General features: G+C 34.1%; 1 protein-coding gene across 6 annotated transcripts in view; it reads left to right on the forward strand.

Annotated features, from left to right (window-relative positions):
- MON2 (MON2 homolog, regulator of endosome-to-Golgi trafficking) overlaps positions 1-25,350 on the forward strand; it is a 147,739-nt gene that overhangs the window by 73,825 nt on the left and 48,564 nt on the right. For 4 of the 6 annotated variants that reach the window (XM_082351172.1, XM_082351173.1, XM_082351176.1 and 1 more), the window contains 7 exons: positions 989-1,151; positions 10,915-11,208; positions 13,255-13,453; positions 17,784-18,412; positions 22,351-22,494; positions 23,109-23,126; positions 23,415-23,543. In XM_082351172.1, coding sequence (XP_082207298.1) covers positions 989-1,151; positions 10,915-11,208; positions 13,255-13,453; positions 17,784-18,412; positions 22,351-22,494; positions 23,109-23,126; positions 23,415-23,543 — 1,576 coding nt within the window. The remainder of the gene's footprint in view (positions 1-988; positions 1,152-10,914; positions 11,209-13,254; positions 13,454-17,783; positions 18,413-22,350; positions 22,495-23,108; positions 23,127-23,414; positions 23,544-25,350) is intronic. The other 2 variants (XM_082351174.1, XM_082351175.1) reach the window with 2 other exon arrangements.

Consider the following 25,350-nt stretch of genomic DNA (forward strand, 5'->3'; position numbering starts at 1 on the left):
AGGGAATACAGAAGGAAGAGCACAATTGGAGGAAATGTATGGACTTGTTTAATTTAACGTAGTACCTTGCAGTGGCGAGATTTAGCAAACATTTGGATATATTTGTCTGTAATTCTGTGGCAGGACTCGTCTTGTTTTGATGACTAGTTTAGGAGTTTTACATGATTGAAATGCTTGAGACTCCTGTGGAAAATTAATTTTTCTTATTTATTTGTAATAACAAATTTCCTTATATACTATAAAATACGAGATGATTAAAGTGGAAAGATATCAGCCAAAGCCTAGATCATCCGAACAGTTATAAAATAGAGTGTGTTGTAAGGATGAAATTAATTAATACATGTAAAATACTTAGAAAGTACACGATATAGTAAATGCTCAATGTGTTAGCTATTTTAATGTTTTTATTATTTTTTTTCACCACCAGAATTTTTCTCCAAAACCATATACTTCTTATTGTCTTCATTTGAAATACAAAATTACTCTTTACTTTTACAGACTAGGTGTAGAATTTTAAATAAAATATCGTATAGATATAAAAGAATAAGGAACTCATTTTCATTCAGTGAGTGAATTGTGTGTATTCTCCTGTGCTAGGCACCATGCTAGATATTGAGGGTACAGTGGTGAGAAAGTAGCTGTATCCAATTTCCCTTTTTCATTCAATGTCTGTGTTTTGTTTGACTAGTTGATGCAAGATAGAAATAATATGGCATTAGTACATAGTTTCTTTTTTTTTAGTTTACTGCTTTTATTTCTTATTCCTGTGAGCTACTTTCTTTATTTTTATTTGTTAATTATTTTTAAGTAAGCATATCTTTTTTTACATTTATGTAAATGTTGAAGTACTCTATGATCTATGTTAGAGAAGATTTTCTTGTTCGAATTTTAAAATAAAATTTTACTTCGGATTATTGTAAGGTATGTATTTTTCCTTGCATTTCTGTTAAATACATGAGTATAAATTTCTTTTCTTCTGTATTTTCAGAGAATCCTTGATACGAACTGCATTCCAGTGTCTTCAGTTGGTTGTGACAGATTTTCTACCAACAATGCCTTGCACTTGCCTGCAGATAGTTGTAGATGTTGCAGGTAGCTTTGGACTTCATAACCAAGAACTTAATATTAGTTTAACTTCAATAGGTTTATTGGTAAGTATCATTGCCTTCCTTATATAATCTAGAAATCACTGTTTGCAATTGAGAGTGAATGCCAAGCTAATGCTATGCTTTTGACTCTATAAGAGTCATTTAAATGACTTTTAAGTACCAAACTAATACCTTGTATGAAGGGTTAAATAATATCATTTAAGAAATAATTATTTAAAAGCAGAGTATTTGGAATAATTTTGATATATTGAGCTGAAATTTGGCTTTTGTAAGGTTTGTTATGGGAGGATTTAGTAAAATAATTGTACATACAAGAGAAATATTCAGTTGACTCTGCTGTGAACGGTAATTGATTTCTTTTTAAATTTAATTTTATTTATTTTTTTATACAGCAGGTTCTTATTATCTATTTTATACATATTAGTGTATATATGTCAATCCTAATCTCCCAATTCATCCCACCACCACCACCACTACCCCCTTTCCCCCACTTGGTGTCCATACATTTGTTCTCTACATCTGTGTCTCTATTTCTGCCTTGCAAACTGGTTCATTTGTACCCTTTTTCTAGATTCCACATATATGTGTTAATATACGATATTTGTTTTTCTCTTTCTGACTTACTTCACTCTGTATCACAGTCTCTAGGTCCATCCACGTCTGAACAAATGACCCAATTTCGTTCCTTTTTATGGCTGAGTAATATTCCATTGTGTACATGTACCACATCTTCTTTTTTTTTTTTTTTTTTTTTCACACACACACACTGTATTTTATTTTTACAAGAGATAAATCGACTGACACCAAGCATTGTACATGGATGACCACAACAAAAGCAACAATGATTGCAATTACGAAACATGAAACACACTCATACTATGTCCTAATATTGACATTCAGTCCAGTAATCCTCCACTGTAACAGCTCCTTTACTTTGCAGTGAAAATTGATTTGTATATTCTTTGCCTCTGAGTCCTTGTGGGATTTTTTTTTTTTTTTTTTAATTCAGACAGAAAGTCACAAAAATTATACTCATCCTCATCAGTTCACTCAGTCCCATGTAATTAATTTTTTTTTTTCATCTTGATCTTTTGTTAGCACTTTTATGAGTTCATCAGTTTTTCATTAGAGTTCTGAAAATGCTTATTCATTCAGTTCAGCAGTACAGTCCGTTACCAGAAACCTGTACTTGTCAGAGTCTTTTCCATGAATTTCTTGAAGATGAAACCCTTTTATAGGAACATATTTGCAAAATCATCAGAGTACACCCAGAACTGTCTGTAAATGACAAAAGACTTAAAAATGACCACGGTTAAAGATTTGATGAAAGTTCATAATAATGCAGTTGACAAGAAAATTAGTTATTTCTGAGATATACATTTTAAAGTAATAACTAGGATTATTACTTATAACATTATATCAGAACATATAAGATTTTTAGAAATTTCATGTAATGTCTGAAACATTTATATTAACATATTTCCATACATATTTCCATACAAGTACAAATATAAGATTTTTAGAAATTTCATGTAATGTCTGAAACATTTATATTAACATATTTCCATACATATTTCCATACAAATACAAATATGATTTTTAGAAATTTCATGTAATGTCTGAAACATTTATATTAACATATTTCCATACATATTTCCATACAAATACAAATATAAGATTTTTAGAAATTTCATGTAATGTCTGAAACATTTATATTAACATATTTCCATACAAATAACCCAATGAAAGTTTAGTATTAGTTGTTTTGTTTGTTTTTTTATACTGCAGGTTCTTATTAGGCATCAGTTTTATACACATCAGTGTATACATGTCAATCCCAATCGCCCAATTCAGCACACCACCATCCCCACCCCACCGCAGTTTTCCCCCCTTGGTGTCCATATGTCCATTCTCTACATCTGTGTCTCAACTTCTGCCCTGCAAACTGGCTCATCTGTACCATTTTTCTAGGTTCCGCATACATGCATTAATATACGATATTTGTTTTTCTCTTTCTGACTTACTTCACTCTGTATGACAGTCTCTAGATCCATCCACGTCTCAACAAATGACTCAATTTCGTTCCTTTTTATGGCTGAGTAATATTCCATTGTATATATGTACCACATCTTCTTTATCCATTCGTCTGTTGATGGGCATTTAGGTTGCTTCCATGACCTGGCTATTGTAAATAGTGCTGCAATGAACATTCGGGTGCATGTGTCTTTTTGAATTACGGTTTTCTCTGGGTAGATGCCCAGTAGTGGGATTGCTGGGTCATATGATAATTGTATTTTTAATTTTTTAAGGAACCTCCATACTGTTCTCCATAGTGGCTGTATCAATTTACATTCCCACCAACAGTGCAAGAGGATTCCCTTTTCTCCACACCCTCCCCAGCATTTGTTGTTTGTAGGTTTTCTGATGATGCCCATTCCAACCGGTGTGAGGTGATACCTCATTGTAGTTTTGATTTGTATTTCTCTAATAATTAGTGATGTTGAGCAGCTTTTGTTTTTTTTTTTTAAGCCTCAATGCATCTTATTTTTTTTATTTCTAAATTTATTTATTTATTCATTTATGGCTGCATTGGGTCTTCGTTGCTGCGCACGGGCTTTCTCTAGTTGCAGAGAGCAGGGGCTACTCTTTGTTGCGGTGTGCGGGCTTCTCATTGTGGTGGCTTCTCTTGTTACGGAGCATGGGCTCTAGGCACGTGAGCTTCAATAGTTGTGGCATGCAGGCTCAGTATTTGTGGCTCGCGGGCTTAGTTGCTTTGCGGCATGTGAGATCTTCCCGGACCAGGGCTCGAACCCCTGTCCCCTGCATTGGTAAGCGGATTCTTAACAACTGCGCCACCAGGGAAGTCCGAGCAGCTTTTCCTGTGCCTCTTGGCCATCTGTATGTCTTCTTTGTAGAAATGTCTATTTAGGTCTTCTGCCCATTTTTGGATTGGGTTGTTTGTTTTTTAAATATTGAACTGCATGAACTGTTTATATATTGTGGAGATTAATTCTTTGTCTGTTGATTCATTTGCAAATATTTTCTCCCATTCTGAGGGTTGTCTTTTCGTCTTGTTTATGGTTTCCTTTGCTGTGCAAAAGCTTTTAAGTTTCATTTGGTCCCATTTGTTTATTTTTGTTTTTATTTCCATTACTCTAGGAGGTGGGTCAAAAAAGATCTTGCTGTGATTTATGTCAAAGAGTGTTCTTCCTATGTTTTCCTCTCAGAGTTTTATAGTGTCCGGTCTTACATTTAGGTTTCTAATCCATTTTGAGTTTATTTTTGTGTATGGTGTTAGGGAGGGTTCTAACTTCATTCTTTTACATGTAGCTGTCCAGTTTTCCCAGCACCACTTATTGAAGAGACTGTCTTTTCTCCACTGTATATCCTTGCCTCCTTTGTCACAGATTATTTGACCATAGGTGCATGGGTTTATCACTGGGCTTTCTATCCTGTTCCATTGAACTATATTTCTGTCTTTGTGCCAGTACCAAATTATCTTGATTACTGTAGCTTTGTAGTATAGCCTGAAGTCAGGGAGTCTGATTGCTCCAGGTCTGTTTTTTTCCCTCAAGATTGCTTTGGCTATTCGGGGTCTTTTGTGCCTCCATACAGATTTTAAGATTTTTTGTTCTAGTTCTGTAAAAATTGCCACAGGTAATTTGATAGGGATTGCATTGAATCTGTAGATGGCTTTGGGTAGTATAGTCATTTTCACAATATTGATTCTTCCAATCCAAGAACATGGTGTATCTCTCCATCTGTTTGTGTCATCTTTGATTTCTTTCATCAGTATCTTATAGTTTTCTGAGTACAGGTCTTTACTTCCTTAGGTAGGTTTATTCCTAGATATTTTATTCTTTTTGTTGCAATGTTGAATGGGATTGTTTTCTTAATTTCTCTTTCTGATCTTTCGTTGTTAGTGTATAGGAATACAAGAGATTTCTGTGCATTAATTTTGTATCCTGCTACTTTACCGAATTCATTGATTAGCTCTAGTAGTTTCCTGATGGCATCTTTAGGATTATCTGTGTATAGTATCATGTCATATGCAAACAGTGACAGTTTTACTTCTTTTCAAATTTGTATTCCTTTTATTTCTTTTTCTTCTCTGATTGCTGTGATTAGGACTTCCAAAACTATGTTGAATAATAGTGGCAAGAGTGGACATCCTTGTCTCGTTCCTGATCTTAGAAGAAAGGCTTTCAGTTTTTCACCATTGAGAATGATATTTGCTGTGGGTTTGTCATATATGGCCTTTATTATGTTGAGGTAGGTTCCCTCTATGCCCACTTTCTGGAGAGTTTTTATCATAAATGGGTGTTGAGTTTTGTCAGAAGCTTTTTCTGCATCTATTGACGTGATCATATGGTTTTTATTCTTCACTTTGTGGTATCACAATATGGTATCACATTGATTGATTTGCATATATTGAAGAATCCTTGCGTCCCTGGGATAAATCCCACTTGATCATGGTGTATGATCCTTTTAATGTGTTGTTGGATTATGTTTGCTAGTATTTTGTGGAGGATTTTTGCATCTGTAGTCATCAGTGATAGTGGTCTGTAATTTTCTTTTTTTGTAGTATCTCTGTCTGGTTTTGGTATCAGGGTGATGGTGGCCTCGTAGAATGAGTTTGGGAGTGTTCCTTCCTCTGCAGTTTTTTGGAAGAGTTTGAGAAGGATCGGTGTTAGCTCTTTTCTAAATGATAGATTTCACCTGTGAAGCCATCTCATCCTGGGCTCTTGTTTGTTGGCAGATTTTTAATCACAGTCTCAATTTCAGTGCTTGTGATTGGTCTGTTTATATTTTCTATTTCTTCCTGGTTCAGTCTCGGAAGGTTGTGCTTTTCTAAGAATGTATCCATTTCTTCCAGGCTGTCCATTTTATTGGCATATAGTTGCTTGTAGTAATCTCTCATGATCCTTTGTATTTCTGCAGTGTCAGTTGTTACTTCTCCTTTTTCATTTCTAATTCTATTGATTTGAGTCTTCTCCCTCTTTTTCTTTTTTTTAAAAAAATATTTATTTATTTATTTATTTGGCTGTGATGAGTCTTAGTTACTGCATGCGGGATCTTTTTTTTTTGAGTTGTGGAATGTGGGATCTAGTTCCCCGACCAGGGATTGAACCGGGGCCCCCTGCATTGGGAACGTGGAGTCCTACCCACTGGACCACCAGGGAAATCCCTCCCTCTTTTTCTTGATGAGTCTGGCTAATGGTTTATCAATTTTGTTTATCTTCTCAAAGAATCAGATTTTAGCTATATTGATCTTTGCTATTGTTTCCTTTATTTCTTTTTCACTTATTTCTGATTTGATCTTTATGATTCCCTTCTGCTAACTTTGGGGTTTTTTTGTTCTTCTTTGTCTAATTGCTTTGGGTGTAAGGTTAGGCTGTTTATTTGAGTTGTTTCTTGTTTCTTGAGGAAGGATTGTATTGCTATAAACTTCCCTCTTAGAACTGCTTTTGCTGCATCCCATAGGTTTTGGGTCATCGTGTTTTCATTGTCATTTGTTTGTTAGTATTTTTTGATTTCCTCTTTGATTTCTTCAGTGATCTCTTGGTTATTTAGTAGTGTATTGTTTAGCCTCCATGTGTTTGTATTTTTTACAGATTTTTTCCTGTAATTGATATCTAGTCTCATAGCATTGTGATCGGAAAAGATACTTGATATGATTTCAATTTTCGTAAATTTACCAAGGCTTGATTTTTGACCCAAGATATGATCTTTCCTGGAGAATGTTCCATGAGCACTTGAGACGAAAGTGTATTCTGTTGGTTTTGGATGGAATGTCCTATAAATATCAATTAAGTCCATCTTGTTTAATGTATCATTTAAAGCTTGTGTTTCCTTATTTATTTTCATTTTGGATGATCTGTTCACTGGTGAAAGTGGGGTGTTAAAGTCCCCTAGTATGATTGTGTTACTGTCGATTTCCCCTTTTATGGCTGTTAGCATTTGCATTATGTATTGAGGTGCTCCTGTGTTAGGTGCATAAATATTTACAATTGTTATATCTTCTTGAATTGATCCCTTGATCATTATGTAGTGTCCTTCTTTGTAATAGTCTTTATTTTAAAGTCTATTTTGTCTGATATGAGAGTTGCTACTCCAGCTTTCTTTTGATTTCCATTTGCATGGAATATCTTTTTCCATCCCCTCACTTTCAGTCTGTATGTGTCCCTAGGTCTGAAGGGGGTCTCTTGTCAACAGCATATATACGGGTCTTGTTTTTGTATCCATTCAGCGAGCCTGTGTCTTTTGGTTGGAGCATTTAATCCATTCACATTTAAGGTAATTATCGATATGTATGTTCCTATTACCATTTCTTAATTGTTTTGGGTTGTTTTTGTAGGTTCTTTTCTTCTCTTGTGTTTCCCACTTAGAGAAGTTTCTGTAGCATTTGCTGCAGAGCTGGTTTGGTGGTGCTGAATTCTCTTAGCTTTTGCTTATCTGTAAAGGTTTTCATTTCTCCATCAAATCTGAATGAGATCCTTGCCGGGTAGAGTAATCTTGGTTGTAGGTGCTTCCCTTTAATCACTTAAAATATATCATGCCACCCCTTTCTGGCTTGTAGAGTGTCTGCTGAGAAATCAGCTGTTAACCTTATGGGAGTTCCCTTGTATGTTATTTGTCATTTTTCCCTTGTTGCTCTTAATAATTTTTCTTTGTCTTTAATTTTTGTCAGTTTGATTACTCTGTGTCTCGGCGTGTTTCTCCTTGGGTTTATCCTACCTGGGACTCTCTGCACTTCCTGGATTTGGGCAGCTATTTCTTTTCCCATGTTAGGGAAGTTTTCAGCTATAATCTCTTCAAATATTTTCTTGGGTCCTTTCTCTCTTCTTCTTCTGGGACTCCTCTAATGCAAATGTTGGTGCATTTCATGTTGTCCCAGAGGTCTCTTAGGCTGTCTTCATTTCTTTTCATTCTATTTTCTTTATTCTGTTCTGAGGCAGTGAATTCCACAATTCTGTCTTCCAGGTCACTTATCCGTTCTTCTGCCTCAGTTATTCTGCTATTGATTCCTTCCAGTATGTTTTTCATTTCAGTTATTGTACTGTTCATCTCTGTTTGTTCATTCTGTAATTCTTCTAGGTGTTTGTTCTTTAATTCTTCTAGGTCTTTGTTAAACATTTCTTGCATCTTCTCAGTCTTTGCCTCCATTCTTTTTCCGAGGTCCTGGATCATGTTCACTATCATTATTCTGAATTCTTTTTCTGGAAGGTTGCCTATCTCTACTTCATTTAGTTGTTTTTCTGGGGTTTTATCTTGTTCCTTCATCTGGTACATAGTCCTCTGCCTTTTCATTTTGTGTATCTTTCTGTGAATGTGGTTTTTGTTCCACAGGCTGCAGAATTGTAGTTCTTCTTGCTTCTGCTGTCTCAAGGGTAACTGATTTTTAACGTTATTTTGGTAGTAACATTTTTTTTTTAATTGAAGTATAGTTGATTTACAATGTTGTGTTAATTTCTGCTGTACGGCAAAGTAATTCAGTTATACATATATATACATTATCTTTTATATTCCTTTCCATTATGGTTTATCATAGGATATTGAGTATAGTTCCCTGTGCTAGATACAGTAGGACCTTGTTGTTTATCAATTCTAAATAGTTTGTATCTGCTAACCCCAAATTCCTAATCCATCCATCCCTCACCCCTCTTCCCCTTGGCAACCACAAGTTTGTTCTTTATGTGTGTGAGTCTGTTTCTGTTTCATAGGTAGGTGCATTTGTATCGTATTTTATATTCCAAATATAAGTGATATCATATGGTATTTTTCTTTCTCTTTCTGACAGTAGTAACATTTTTATGTACTGCTTATTTAGGAAGTAAAGCTTCAATAAAGACTTTACCATTTACATAGTCCTGTAGGAGATAGCATATAATAGTGAGAGAGCCTAGACTGCGGAAACAGATATACATGTACTATTTTAAGACTGCGGAAACAGATATACATGTACTATTTTAATTCTGTCTGCATCTTGTTCATTGTTAAACTATTGACCTCTTGAGCCTCATTTCACTTATCTTGAGTATAGAAATAAAATCTATGTTAAGGTATTGTTAATGTTACATTAAACATATAGAGAAGTAAACAGTATACATTTATTTAAAGGCAATTATTTAGACTCTTTTAAATGCATATTATAATTCACAAGTTTTTAAAGTCAAACTTAATGTTCCTTACAACTAGATAAGTTAATATTTTACAATTAAAAATGTAATCATGGGGGAAAACATAGGCATGTTGAGTATTTAATTGCTCCCAAAGAGTGGTTGGTTAATTCAGTGTTGCCAGGAAATGGCACGTCACCCTACTTAAGACCCTTCATATGCCCCTCTCAGATTGCACTGGTCTCCTCTGTCAAAGTCATTTGTATCCTGAAATTTCTGTTACTTGCTTCCCTGTTTTTCTTTATAGTTTTTATCACTTTATGCTTTTATACTTAAATAATATATTGTTTGCAGTTGCCTGTTTATGAAACAGAATAAGTAGAATCATACTTTAATCTTTTGTTGTTTCTTTGCTCAACATTTATTTTTGAGATTCATCCCTGGTGATTTAATCATGAAGTATTTCATTGTATGATTATACCACAATTTAATGATCCAGTCTACCTTTGGTGAACATTTGGATTATTTCTTGGTCTTTGCAATTACGAGCAATGCTGCCATAAAGATTCTTGCACTTGTGCAAGGAATTTTTTGAGGGCACATAGCCTACATTGGAATTGCTGGGTCTTTATGTATGTGCATGTTCAACTTTCTAGGTAGAACCAACTTGTTTTCTTTTTTTTTCTTTTATTTATTGAGGTATAGTTGATTTATAATATTATATTAGTTTCAGGTATACAACATAGTGATTCAAAATTTTATGATTATACTCCATTTAAAGTTATTATAAAATATTGGCTATATTCCCTGTGCTTTACAATATTTCCTTGTAGCTTGTTTATTTTATACATAATAGTTTATACCTCTTAATCTCCTATTCCTATATTGTCCCTTCCCACTTCCATCTCCCCTCTCGTTTGTTCTGTATGAGTCTCTTTCTCTTTTGTTGTATTCATTTGTTTGAATCATCTTAGATTCTGCATATAAATGATAACATACAATATTTGTCTTTCTTTGTCTGACTTATTTCACTAAGCATAATACCTTCCAGGTTCATCCATGTTGTTGAAAAAGGCAAATTTTCATTCTTCTTTATGGCTGAGTAGTATTCCATAGTGTGTGTGTGTGTGTGTGTGTGTGTGTGTGCGTGTGTACATGTATGTATATATAGAGAGATATAGACAGATATACATATATATATGTAATATATACAATCTATTTATTTACCTATCTAGCTACCACATCTTCTTTATCCATTCATCTGTTGATGGGCACTTAGGTACTCTATATCTTGGCTATTGTAAATAGTGCTGCTATGAACATTGGGGTGCATGTGTCTTTTCAGATTAGTGTTTTCATTTTTTCCAAATATATATCCAGGAATGGAATTTCTGGATCATATGGTAGTTCTATTTTTAGTTTTTTGAGGAACCTCCATACTGTTTTCCACATTGACTGCACCAATTTTTTCAAATTATTAATGTTAGCACAAGATTGCTCCCTCAAATTCTGAAATCAGATAGAGACACTTGACAGAAGAGGAGATATTTTCATTAAATCCATTCTACTTGAAAAGGAGTTTCTGAAATAAGTGTTTTTTTAATTCTGAAAAAGTATGTGTTGCATATCTATGTGTTTAAAATAAAATCTATGAATAAATTGATATTTTCTCCTTTGCTTTTTAGTGGAATATTTCAGATTATTTTTTTCAAAGAGGAGAAACTATTGAAAAAGAATTAAATAACGAAGAGGCAGCACAGCAAAAGCAGGCAGAAGAGAAAGGAGTGGTTTTAAATCGGCCGTTCCACCCTGCACCACCATTTGATTGCTTGTGGTTGTGTCTTTATGCAAAATTGGGTGAACTATGTGTGGACCCCCGTCCTGCTGTCAGGAAGAGTGCAGGGCAAACTCTGTTTTCGACAATTGGTGCACATGGAACTTTATTACAGCACTCAACGTGGCACACTGTTATTTGGAAGGTACTGTAAAATAGCTTGAGTTATCAGTTCTTAATTGAGATATGCTTATATACTTTTTCAATTAAACTTGTTCCTATTAATTTAAAATTTTTTTAATTTTTAGTTTTTTTATTGAAGTCTAGTTGATTTAAAATGTTGTGTTAGTCTCACTTTCACTGAACGTGATTCAGTTATACATATATATTCTTTTTCTTCCTATTAATTTTTAAAGAAGAGTTTCCGTCTGTGCATTTGGCAAAACAGAAAATGTTAGCTTTGTCGTATTTTTAATTGCACCTCACATAGATCAGATTAAATACTAAAAGCCTCATCTTTTTATCTCTTTATCTCCTTTGCACTTCCCTTTCTCCTTGTTTTCCCCTGTGGTAATAGAACTAGTAGTTGCTAAACCACTACCTATAATTCAAATATAATATAGTCAAATGAAAATTTTATAAATAAAGAATTTCAGCAATAGTGAAATTTACTTGCAAACTCACCAAACAAAAACCACCTCCAATTTGTAAATTCCATGTTTGTTCATTAAATATGCAGTTTCATTTTTTAATTTTTCAATTTTATCTTCTTTTTAAAATGTTCTTACAAAGTCAACAGCTTATTAGTGAGCATCCCCTCTTTGCTAAAAGCTCTCTGTTTTTTGTTTAATCTGTTCCATTTTAATAAAATTCTATTTATAATCTTTTCATTGCTTTTGTGAATTTTTGAAATCAGCAAGTTTGATGGTAGGCAAAATGGTAAACCTTCATTGTATTTAACAATGTTTTCAGTTTAATAAAAAGACCCCAGAATGTCTTCTTAAAAAATTGATAATGTATGTTCCCTAATAAAAATAATTAAAAGCCCTGCTCCCCACTCCTATGTCTTCTGGTTTTCTTTGTTTTTTTTTTTACTAGCTGCACCACACGGCATGAGGGATGTCAGGGATCGAACCCGGGCCCCCTGCATTGGGAGCGTAGTCTTAACCACTGGACCACCAGGGAAGTCCCCTCTTGTGTCTTCTGTTTCAACTCTATCCCCTGGCTTCTCAGTTCACAAACATGCTGAAGAGTCCTTTACTGTTTTAAAAAACAAACTGATATTTTCTCTGATTCCTGTTTTCTTTTCAGACAGCTTCATTGTTAATCTTGCTGCCTAAATCTCAATAATTTTTTTTCTTTCTCACTTCCTCTGCATTCCCTTACCCCCTTGTAATTTCATATACAGATTATTCTACTTCAGAATATCTTAAACATTAGCATGTAACAGAATCTCCTAGAGGACTTATTAAAGAACAAATTGCTTGAGCCACTGTCCCCAACCCCCTAGAGTTTCTGATTTCTTTCCCCTGGTGCGGGGACTGAGAATTTGCATGTTTGTGAAGCTCCCAGGTGATGCTGATGGTTCTGAGACCATATTTTTAGAACCACACAAATTGTTCATAGGCTCTACAGGTAGTCTTCTAATTGCCAAGTCTCTTGCCCTATGCTCAATCCTTATCCTACTCATTTTTTGTAGCATTTAATACTGCTGATTATTTTTTCCTTGAAATTTCTCTTCCTTTGGCTTCTGTTCCACAGCATGCGTATGCTTCTCTGTTCAATTTTTATTTTATTTTTTTGGCTCCTATTACTTCCTCTGATTCTACATTTTAAATGTAAACATTCCCCAAATCCCAACGGCCTCCTGCTTGATGTTTTTCAAGCACCTTCATCCAGTCCTGAAGTTTCAGCAGTAACCTCTGTCCAAATGTCACTCATAGTTATATATTTGCCTGGATCCCTCTCCTTAGCTTCATTCCCTTCTTGTACGTTACCCCCTAGATGCTCCATTGGCGCCTCAGCTCAGTAAGTCTTAGACAATAGTCTATGCAATTTATTTTAATTTTTCATATTCCATGACCTTAAGGATAAACTTAATATAAGGACACCTCTGTTGGTCAGTGTCATCTAATATATGGGGATTGATCAGAATGTCAGGTGTAATTCTTTGTAACAATGCCTAATTTTCTATGCTGTTACTTGAGCTGTGTTATCAATACTTTTTTTATGCATTGTTATAAATATTTAGGTTCTCTTTCATCTATTGGACCGAGTTCGAGAGTCTTCTACCACTGCAGACAAAGAAAAGATTGAGTCCGGAGGTGGCAATATTCTCATTCATCATTCAAGGGACACAGCAGAGAAGCAGTGGGCTGAGACATGGGTTTTAACATTGGCTGGAGTAGCAAGAATCTTCAACACTAGAAGATATTTACTGCAACCTTTAGGTAGATACACAGTTTTTTTTTCTGAGTATACAAATAATTAATGTTAAAGGAAATTTGGAAAATACAGGAGATTCTTTAAAGTTCATATACAATACTACTTTCCAAGAATAATCCATCTTAACTGCCAGTCTTTGTGTTATGTGTGGTGTGTGCATGAGCATATGCACGTTTTCATTCATTTCACTGAAAAAAAATGTACTGTGCACCTACTGCGGGTGAGTCTCTAGGGGATACAGTGATGAGCCAAATGCTACCGTCCTTGCTATATCATGGGTATGAGGGAAGAACTATAATTGCATAAATAAATACAAAATTTCTACAATGATCAGTGCTAAAAGGAGCGTATAATAGATTGTGTGCTTATAATAGATATTTGACCAGGCCAGTGCGATATGTATAGGCTTCCCTGAGAAAGCAGTATTTTATCTGAGTAGTAGTTCATCAGGCAAGGGTAGGAGGAACTGGGAAGAGCCTTACAGGCAGAGAGAATGTGTAAAAGAGATGGGAGAAGATTGAGGAGATGGGGATGGTGAGGACGCCGGCATGTTTGAAGGTCTGGGATGAAGAGAACACGGAAAAGTGTGATTCCACATGAGGATGTAGAGGTAGAGAGAGGCCAGAGCATGGAACACTTTGTAGGTTATGTTCAAAAGTTAAGACTTCATTCTAAGAGCACTGAAAACCACTGGAAGGCTTTAATCCATGATGTGATATGATCAGATATGCAGTTCAGAAATATCACTTCAGATGGTATGTGTGGAATGGAATGTCCACAAAGAAGAATGGTAGGATACTGTTAGACTGGTGAGGAAACTGTTGGTGGTGTAGATCAGTGCCTCTCAACCAGGGCCAATTTTGCCCAACCTACTCCCTCCCCCCACAGGATATTTGACAATGTCTGGAGACAGTTTTGGTTGTCACAACTGGGGAAGGACATGCACTACTGGCTTGTGGGGGGAGTAGCAGCCAGGGATGCTGCTACACATCTTACAGTGCACAGGACAGGCCCTACAGCAAAGGATTATCCCACCCAAAATGTCAGTAGTATTGAGATTGAGAAACTCTGGTGTAGATTATAATACCTTCCTTCAATGCTAGTGGTAGGGATGGGAGTGGTTGAGAAAAGTGAACAGAAGTACTTTTGTACATAATTGTGAACAAGTTGTACATATTATTTTTTTAATTTATTATTTTATGGTTGGCTTTTCCCCCCCCTCATTATGTTAAAGCATAAGCATATTTACTCTTTTCATAGGCATTTTTGTGTGGTGTTCATCATGGGCACTTTAGGGCTCTCTCTATTTTATATATACACATACATATATATAATGTACATACATGCACATTTTAAATCTTAGTTTTTTGTTTTCATGTAAAATTTACATATAATGAAATGCGCCAATCTTAACTGTATATTTGCTGAGTTTTGACAAATAAGCATCATTTTTACTACCTCTGTGATAGTTACTTTATCTTAAAAGCTAAGAACTAATAGGTAGATTTAGATTTTTAAAAATGAAGACATGATGCAGTTCATGTAGCTTTGATGATTTTTTATAATTTGAACACTAGGAAATGGTTTTTATCATTTTAGAATAAGATTATGGTGTCAGGGTGATGCTCATAGAATGGTTCAGAAGTGTTCCTTCCTCTGCAGTTTTTTTTTGAGTAGTTTGAGAAGGACAGGTGTTAACTCTTCTCTAAATGTTTGGTAGAATTCACCTGTGAAGCCATCTGGTCCTGGACTTTTGTTCGTTGGAGTTTTTAAATTACTGATTCAATTTCATTACCAATAATTGTTCATATTTTCTGTTTCTTCCTGGTTCAGTCTTGGGAGATTCTTTCAAAGAATTTGTCCATTTCTTCTAGGTTGTCCATTTTATTGGTGTATAGTTGTTCATAGAAGTCTCTTATGATTCTTTGTATTTCTGTGGTGTCAGTTGTGACTGCTCCTTTTTCATTTCTGATTTTATTGATTTGGGCCCTCTCCCTTTTTTTCTTGATGAGTCTGGCTGAAGGTTTGTCAATTTGGTTTATCTTTTCAAAGAAGCAGCTTTTAGTTTCATTGATCTTTTCTATTGTTCTTTTAGTCTCTATTTCATTTATTTCTGCTCTGATCTTTATGATTTCTTTCCTTCTACTAACTTTGGGTTTTGTTCTTTTTTCTCTAGTTCCTTTAGGTGTAAAGTTAGGTTGTTCATTTGAGATTTTTCTTATTTCCTGAAGTAAGCTCGTATTGCTATAAACTTTCCTATTAGAACTGCTTTTGCTGGCGTCCCAAAGGTTTTGGATCATTGTATTTTCATTTTCATTTGTCTGTAGGTATTTTTTGATTTCCTCTTTGATTTCTTCAGTGATCCATTGGCTGTTTAGTAGCATATTGTTTAGCCTCCACATGTTTGTGGTTTTTTGCAGTTTTTTTCTTGTACTTGAAAATTTTGCCATTTGCAGCAACATGGGTAGACTTGCAGGGCATTATGCTAAATGAAGTGAGTCAGACAGAGAAAGACAAATACTGTATGATATCACTTCCATGTAGAATCTAAAAAATACAACAAACTAGTGAATATAACAAAAAAGAAGCAGACTCACAGATACAGAGAACGAACTAGTGGTTACCAGTGGGGACAGGGGTGAAGTGGGGCAATATAGGGGTGGGGGACTGGGAGCTGCAAACTACTGGGTATAAGATAGGCTACAAGGATGTATTTTACAACACTGGAATGTAGCCAGTATTTTGTAATAATTGTAAATAGAGTGTAACCTTTAAAAATTGTATAAAAAATTTTAAAAATATTTTTAAATAATGCAGTTAATATTTTTAACATAACCATGTGCAATATATAATTATACCTAGTCTTTTAGAAAGAAGACTTCTTCCTAGACATAGAATATATTAATGAAAGAATTGCAGGTTTTTTTCCTTCCTATGGCATGGAATATTCTAAATCTGAGACTTGGTCACCATTCTGGTGGGGAAATGTAATGTTTCATCTGACTTTTGGACTGGAATGGCAACAAGCAGAGGTATTTTGTTTTGTTGTTTTGATAGTTTTTAGACAAAAATTTTTAAAACTCCTTGAACAGCTTACGGAAAAATCTGTTTTTTATTGTATGTAAATTATACTTCAATTTTTTTTAAAAAAAGAGTATGGAGAGGAAGAGACATATAACTGGGCAAGTGTTATCATTTATCCTATAAAGGCAGAGCAGTACTTACTGTTTTATACCAGACTTAGTTCCAGCTTTCCAATTAACTGAATGCTTCCTCAGTCACATGGGTTTATCCCTTCTTGAAAAAACATCTAGTCTTTGATAGCTTTTGTGAAGTGAAATTCTTTAAACCTCAGTTATCTCTATTTCATAGCCTACTTATGTTATCCTTTGTAGAATGTCAGTTCCTCTGATTTTTGCATTATTTAAATACAAATAGGTGGGTAATAATCCATGCTACTAACAAAGCCATTGGGCTAGATGTCTGTAGGAACAAGACCATTTTTTGCTGGGCTTTATAGGAACAAACCGCACCTGGCCATAGAGAGTCTCATTATAAACGTGCTTAGTTGGTCACAGGAGTAGAGCAAGAGATTGAATTGATTAGTGGAAACAACAGCTACCATTCAGCCCGTGCTCTGCTGATGGTAGATCAGTCGACTTGGTTTTACATGGGAGAAATAAATTTAGACTCATTGTAAAAGGACAGTCTAATCTTTATGGTGCATTTTCTCCTGGCAACTCACTGATAGGGGGAAAAATGTTTAAGAAAATTCTGCTACTGTAAAATTATTTAAATATGAAAACCAAAGTGTAAAGTTTAGATGTTTATGGAGTATGATTTACAGTTTATTTTAAACATTTAGACAGATAAAAAAACATGTATCATACTGTTATAACTTTTCCAATATGCTTAAGAATGGGAACGTCTTACTTAGTCATTAATAAAGGTAGGTGGATAGACTGAAGATGTTACTGAAAAGTTTTTGTTTTCACCCTCTTAAGTTTCTATTCTGTTCTCCTTAGGCAAAAGTACTAGAATAGAAACATGTATACATACATTTACAGAGTTTTATTTTTAAGACCAAAACCTTGTTTGATATACTCATTATCCTCTTCTTGATGCTGTTTGTTCCTGTAGCTGACAAAAAGTTTTTACTGGATTTTTGGGTTGTAATGATTTTAATTCACATTGTTAGTACCTTAGCGTATTTTTTCTAGTTCTATAGGAATTTAAGCAGAAAAATAAAGCAAATAAACTTTAAAGTGTCTAATAGTAAGAGAAAATTTGATCACTTTTATGGTGATAAATTTTTTTTTCCTCTTCCTAATATAGGAGATTTTTCAAGAGCATGGGATGTTCTTCTTGACCATATACAATCAGCAGCACTCAGCAAAAACAATGAAGTATCTCTGGCTGCGCTGAAAAGCTTCCAGGAAATTTTACAGATTGTGACCCCTGTCAGAGACTCAGATAAGCCTGAGACACCACCTGCAGTTCATGTCCCTGTGCCTGTCCTTTTAGGGTCCATATCAGGCCCTGGCCTGAACAGGCCATTTGTAAGAACAGATTCCATTGGAGAAAGACTTGGAAGATACAGCAGCTCTGAGCCACCCATAGTTACTGATGAGCTTGAAGATTTGAATCTCTGGTGGGCTGCATGGAATACCTGGTATAGAGTTGGATCTGAAAGCACTAAGCCTCCCATTACTTTTGATAAACTAACTTTCATTCCCAGCCAGCCTTTTCTTACAGCTTTAATTCAGATATTTCCCGCTCTTTACCAACACATAAAAACTGGTTTCAACATGGATGATTTGCAGAAGTTGGGAGTCATACTACACAGTGCCATTTCAGTCCCAATAAGTTCAGATGCATCCCCTTTCATTCTTCCATCTTATACTGAAGCAGTTTTGACAAGTTTACAGGAAGCTGTACTTACAGCTCTAGATGTTCTCCAAAAGGTAATAGAATTTTAGTGGCTGTCTAAGCAATATTGCATATGGTTCTCTGGAACTTTTTTTACTTTGCTATATATTTTTTGGGATAAATTCTGGATCATCAAGATTGTTGTGTATGTATACTTTGGGATGAATTCAAGATTGTAAAGATCCAGTTATTTTTAAAACTTTTATTTTTCTAATATATTTTAAAAGATATTTCAGGTTTATTTTGAGAGTCTTTAAGAAACTGCCTGCATTCTCTTGCTTCTATTCACCAGCTTTTTTGGTTTGTTCATACAACTCTTCACAAGAGGATATACTTTTGGAATGACAACTTTAGTAAAGTATTTCTATAATTAGAAAATTAATAAGCCATGGGATTATATTTTGGTTTCTTTCATCTGTACTTAAATTTAGCTCTGGAATTGTTGGAAGCCTATATTTTTTAAAAAAGGAGTAAGAATAAATTTATAAAGTATTTTTCTCACAGAAATTTTAAAAAGATATATTTTAACCTATGTGTGTTTGGTTACTGCAAAATATATATGTATATATATATTAAAACAGACCTAAAAATTATTGAGCAGATTCCAGTTAGCAAGCAAGACCAGATCAAAATCAAATAATTTTTTAAACTGTCAAGGTAATTATTAGCACAATTCACAACAACCAAAATGCTAAACAAAAAAAATGCCACCTGAAGAGCCAGCAATCCCAACAAAGTAGCTATGACATTCTAACAAAATTAGAATGCAAGTATTAGAATCTGATTACACATGTGTTATCAGTAGCCACTTGTGTACTGAAGATCATGTATTCTAATTAAATGATTGCCTTGTATCCAACTGGATTGAAGAAAACTTTCACAGTAAGAATGGTGGTTTCTACTACACCATAATACGCCTTGAATGACTCTGGAGGAAGTCTAGCTGAGCAGTAATTCCTTGATCTCTTTACCCCTAGTTACACTGTGCAGAGAAACAAATTGTGTAGAAACTTAAAATCTAAGAGAATCTGGCATTTTAAAAACTTTATTATAGGGATATCAGTTTTCCATAATTGAAATCAAAAGAGCTGCTTTTATTTCCAGTGGGGGAAGAAAAGTAGCCTGTCAATAATAACTTTTTTCTCCCTGACTGTGAACATAAGTTGCTTATACACTGCCTTAGAGGGAATGGAAAAATTAATATATTAGAGAAAGAGAGCATAGGCCTTGTGAGATACCCATAATCTAGAACTTTCAGATGTTTAATTCAAGCTTTTATATATGTGTAGAGGATAGTAAACAAAAAGCAAACAACAAACCCCCAAAACTTTTTTCCAGGGAGAAAAGTATATAATTTTATTTACAAAAAAACCTGCTGCTTTTGCAATAAGAAAACAAATAGACTCATTCTTCCCAACTACTAGGAATTTGTTCTAAGCTTTGAACTTTTAATGGCTTTTAAAGCAGTATATACCTTCAGTTGGAAACTTAGGAAGTTTTATTGTTGGAAACTTAGGAAGTTTTATTTATATAAATTGATATCATTTTGCATTACTAATTTTCACTCTAGCCATTGTTTATTACTTATGTGATTATCTAAATGATGTTTCATAATACTTGAATGTGATTCAAATATATGGGGTCTTTAATATTTCCTAACAGAAAACATATTTCATTATTAGTAAAGAGTGTTTTTATTTTTTCTTTCTTTTTTTTTTTTCCAAGTAAGGGTGTTTTTATATTTCCCCCTACAGGTGTCAGAAAATTTTTTCACAAGCAAAATTTACTTGCTTTGGGACTTTATTCATAAACTAATAAGCTATTCTGCAAAACATTTTATTGATTAAAAGCTGTTTTCCTTCCTAAAGGAAAAACTCATTTCTAATTTCATGTTTACTTTTACATTGTTTAGGGTTTCAGGGTCATAGTCTTTTCCTTGGTTTTCAAATCCCTAGTTCACAACCAAAATGATTTAGTCATGTAGGCTAACTTTTTTTTTTGGCCAAGATATTTTGGCATACATGGGGGACCTGAGAATTAATATTATCTGCTTTCCCTGAGTTCTGAGATCAGGAGACTGCATCTATCTTATTTATTGCTACACGGATTGAATTATTTTAAATGACTTAATAAGAGAAGGCTTGTACCATGTCAGAGGTTAGATGTCCAGTTTCTTTTCTTTTTTTCACATACACAGTTTTCAAGGACTAATAGGAACTGTTGTCCAGATTGCTTATTGATTCTTAGCTTTTGGACTAAAATCTGTTACCAGATTTATATATAGGCTTTTCTGATAAACTTCAGAATACTGAAGAAAGCCAATAATAACTTTTTCTTAGAGGAAGTTTGTTGTAAAAAAAAAAAAAAAAAAGAGTTGGTTCCATATTATGCATTTTAAGATTCCAGAATTCAACTGTAACACTATTAGGTTTTTTTTTTTTTTTAATAAAGGATCACTGAAAATCAAAACATATAGTCCAGGTCATTATTTGTTGCTAAGGTATTTTCAGAAAAATTTTGATACTTAGTGTTCTAAGGTCTCCACACAGACTTTTCCCTCCCTCCCTCCCTCCCTTCCTTTGTCACTGAAAATAAAAGAATTCATTTAGGGTAATTATATCTTTTCCACGTAATTACTACTTGTTTACTTGTAAGAGTTAAGACTCAGCAAGGGGTTAATAAAGAAGACCGTGAAACTATTAGAAGTAGTTAGTAGAGAGAATTTTTTTAGGCTGTATACCTTGCAAGTTCATGATTCACTGTTTCTGAGAAAAGTAACCAAGTAGGGAAAGATGGTATTAGATATCTTTGTTCTACTTTCACATTGTAATTATAGGATAATCTAATGTACTAATGGGCAGCACTTTGCTTTTCTACTTTGTACCTCAGGATAATTTTATCTAAAACACCAGTTAAAGCTAAATGGCTACCTCTTCTCTGAGGGAAAATAAAGCTAGTCTTTTATCTGACAGGTTATAAAAGCCATGATTGCATGAAAATATAAATGTTGTGCACATCTTTTTAAAGAAATTCCTTAAAATTTTGAAATGCTTTGAATTTTGATTTTGTATTTTGAGGGTACCTCAAGTGTAGAATGATCATGCTTTTTGTTTTGTAAAGCACAAATATATTTTAGATACTCCATAACATATCATTAAATATTTTTCGCACAGAGAAAAACGAACACTAAAACAGGAAAATATGAAAGGATGGGAGGAGAAAACACATTTGTTGCTAGAGAAAATAAAAACATAAGATTTATTTTTAAGTACTTTCAATGTATTTGAAATAATTAAAATCTGCAGTGTCAGAATATGTATTCTTTGTTTTATGAAATTATTTGTAGTATTAAGTTTAATTTCTATTAAAATTTTCTTGTTTTAAATCAAGTCTATATATTTAGATACATTAGACACTAAATATACTCTGCCCTGTTAAAAATTAATATACTGTATACATTTCTTTTAGAAACAAATTTTTATTCATAACTTATTTTCCTGACTGTAATGAACATGATTATTTGTTAAAGTCTGTGGACCAGGCATGATGCAGGAATCAGCTGTCATTTCAATAAATTAATGCCATCACTTAAGTAGAAGTCAATATCATCTTAGTCAGTGAAGCATTGTAAATGGTCTGATGCGTATATTACTGAACAAATGATCAGATTGTGGAACCTCAGAACTGCCTGGGATTTCTCTTTAAGTGCTTGCCCTTTGTTTAGTCTGCTAAGTAATAAGCCACACTTTTAATTAAAAAACGTTTTTTAGCTGATTAATACATTTAGCCTACACTTTATTCAATAATAGTTTAAAATAGCTTAAATGTCCTTCAGGGCTTATAAAAAATTGTATAATACTTAACATAAAATAGGACAGTCTTTTCGATTCTTTGGTTAAACAAAAGCATATACAGTAAAGAACTTAATGGAGTTCAGATTATGCATTCTACTGTTCATATATTGTTTTTATAGGCCATCTGTATAGGACCGGAAAACATGCAGATAATGTATCCAGCTATATTTGACCAGTTATTGGCATTTGTAGAATTTTCCTGTAAACCTCCACAGTATGGACAGCTAGAAACAAAACACATTGCAAATGCAAAATATAATCAGGTAATTTGCTATAAATTATATTTACTCTGTAAGATTTCATAGCTTATAAATATAGTCAGTTCCACTTAAGGTGGACTTTGATTATCCCAGAAAATTTTCATTCACAAATAAACTTTCATGTGTATGTTAACAGTTTAAGCTGAAAAGAAACACTATGTGGAAGACCTTTTCTGTGTTCCTTTTGTTTGTTTGTTTGTTTATACTTTCTTTTCCCAAGTGGGTCTCCAGAAAGTTTGGCCTTTCATGTTACTTTTTCTTCGAAGTTCCTTCCTTTGTGTCCTCACCCCACTATAAAATGGCTTCTAAATCCCTAAGCCTAATCTTATCTAAAAGATATCTGCAATACAAAATGAAGAAATCTGTGTGTACTAAATAAGAAGTCTACTACTGGTGTGAAATTTAGTTGGATTTTACATAAAAGATTTTTATAGCCATAGCTGGCAAATTTTAACTTTGTTTTGGCTTAGGGGAAAAGTAAATTTCTGAATGCATGCACATGCTGATTTTGTTCACTCAACATAAAAATTATAATTTTACGTGGTCCGAAACGTAGTTTTAATGTGTATTAACTTTTCTCATTCTATTTGTCTTGCAACACAATGGAATCACAATAGATCCAACTATTTGCACCGGTGAGTTAAATTTCCTAAAATTGTCCTAACCTATTGGCAACAAATAAAGTACATCTTTCCCAGTTTTTGATAGAATGCTCTATGTACTTTTTCTGATAGTTTTACTTTTTGCCTGGCTGAAAATTATTCTTTCATGAAGTACGTATCTCTTTGAAAACTTTGCATGTAATATAATCTGGCCTAAAACCAAGGCCTAAACTTTAAGACAAAGAAGCTTTCGCTTTGAAAACAATGTGATTTCATTTAATCTCATTTTTATTTTAACTCTGTGAAAATATTACTTTCTAGGCGGAATGGGTAGCCTTGAATTATGTACCATTTGCTGAGAGGTCTTTAGAAGTAGTTGTGGATTTATACCAAAAAACAGCCTGTCACAAAGCAGTGGTGAATGAGAAAGTACTCCAGAATATTATTAAGGTATTTTTTTTTTAAATTTCTCTACTTTCATTTAATAATGTCAGTATTATTGAAATTTCTCTTTAGGTAATAATATATTATCATATATTGAGATAAATGGAAAATATAATTTGTTATTATTTATAATTACTCTTCTCCAACATTCATGGATATTATTTAGGAAGCCGCTTTTTTAAAACGAGAAGGTTTTTTTAATGAAAAATATTTTAAAGTAAGAGTACATTAGATTTTTTATGATTCTTAAATTTTGACACATAAGACAATAAGCATCCTGTTTCTTAGGACAGGATGCTCTATGATTTGGGGGCAAATGAGCCTGAGAGTGTTTGTCATCTGTAAAAGAAGGGTAGGGGCTTCCCTGGTGGCACAGTGGTTGAGAGTCTGCCTGCCAATGCAGGGGACACGGGTTCGAGCCCTGGTCTGGGAAGATCCCACATGCCGCGGAGCAACCAAGCCCGTGAGCCACAACTGCTGAGCCTGCGCGTCTGGAGCCTGTGCCCCGCAACAAGTGAGGCCGCGATGGTGAGAGGCCCGTGCACCGCGATGAGGAGTGGCCACCACTTGCCGCAACTAGAGAAAGCCCTCGCACAGAAACGAAGACCCAACACAGCCAACAATAAATAAATAAATAAATAAAAAATTCTCCTAGATCTTGTTCACCTCCCAGTTTAAAAAAAAAAAAAAAAAAAAACTAAAAAAGCCTCACATTCAAGGAAACCCCTCAGTCCAGGGTAGATGGGGGCAGTTGGTCACTCTACAAAAGAGTAATAATGACAACCATCCTAACCGTTAAAAAAAAAAAAAAAAGAAGGGTAATACCAATACAAATTTCATGTCTTAACCATTAAGAGATTCAATTGAGATATGGCATTTAATGATACTTGCCAAGTAGTCAGTGTTGAATAAAAAGTTAGGTTCCCCCTTCCCTCAATAGACTAGGAAATAACTACGCTGCCTAGGGAATCTTGGCAAGGATTAACAGAAGTAACATTTGAAGAAGGAGTACCAGCAAAAAGGGAGAAGGAGATATAGATCAATTAAGCAATATAAAAGATCATGGTATATTTTTAAAGCAGTGTTGAGAAATCCCACTTAGGGAGGTGGCAGGGCCTGGAATAGGTCTGAAAAAGTGGCTATGGGTATTACAAGCCATCATAAGGCATCAGATTTTATTCTTTAACCATTGAAGGTTTGAACATGGAGGAGTGACATGAATCAGTCTGTATTTTTTAAGGAATTAAATAATCAGTTTTCTGTACTCCGGAACACTTCATTGATGCCACTTACTACATTGCATTGTGGTTAATTGGACAAGGCTCTTCCTTCCTCAGAAATTGTGAGCTTCGTGACAGCAAGAACTGAATTTTCCAGTTCCATATACATTTACTGAGTATATACTATATGCCAATCTCTGTATTAGTTGCTTAAATATTTTAAAAAATAAATGTATAAATATATTTGCTGTGCTTAACATTCCCTTGACATTGGTAAAATATTAATCTAGTAGTAAACCATACTTTTCATTTATCTAATCTTGAGTTGTAACATGTTAATTCAGAGTGGCTCGTATATAATTTAGTATTCTTTTGTTTGCATATGACAGAAATTCAGGCTCTGACTAGCTTTAACAATAAAGGGGCAGGCTTAGTTGGAAAATGCAGAGATGGAGGGCTTTAGGGTTGGTTGATCCAGTGGTTCAGTACTATCACCAAAATCCAAAATTTTTTTCCCTGTTCTGCTTTCCAAGGGGTTGACTGCATCCTAACTATGTTTCCCCTCATAGTTGTAGGCTAATAAGGGGATTATA

The sequence above is a fragment of the Balaenoptera borealis genome (assembly GCF_965194805.1).
Source record: "Balaenoptera borealis genome assembly, chromosome: 13".
In the NCBI taxonomy this organism is placed as follows: Eukaryota; Metazoa; Chordata; class Mammalia; order Artiodactyla; family Balaenopteridae; genus Balaenoptera; species Balaenoptera borealis.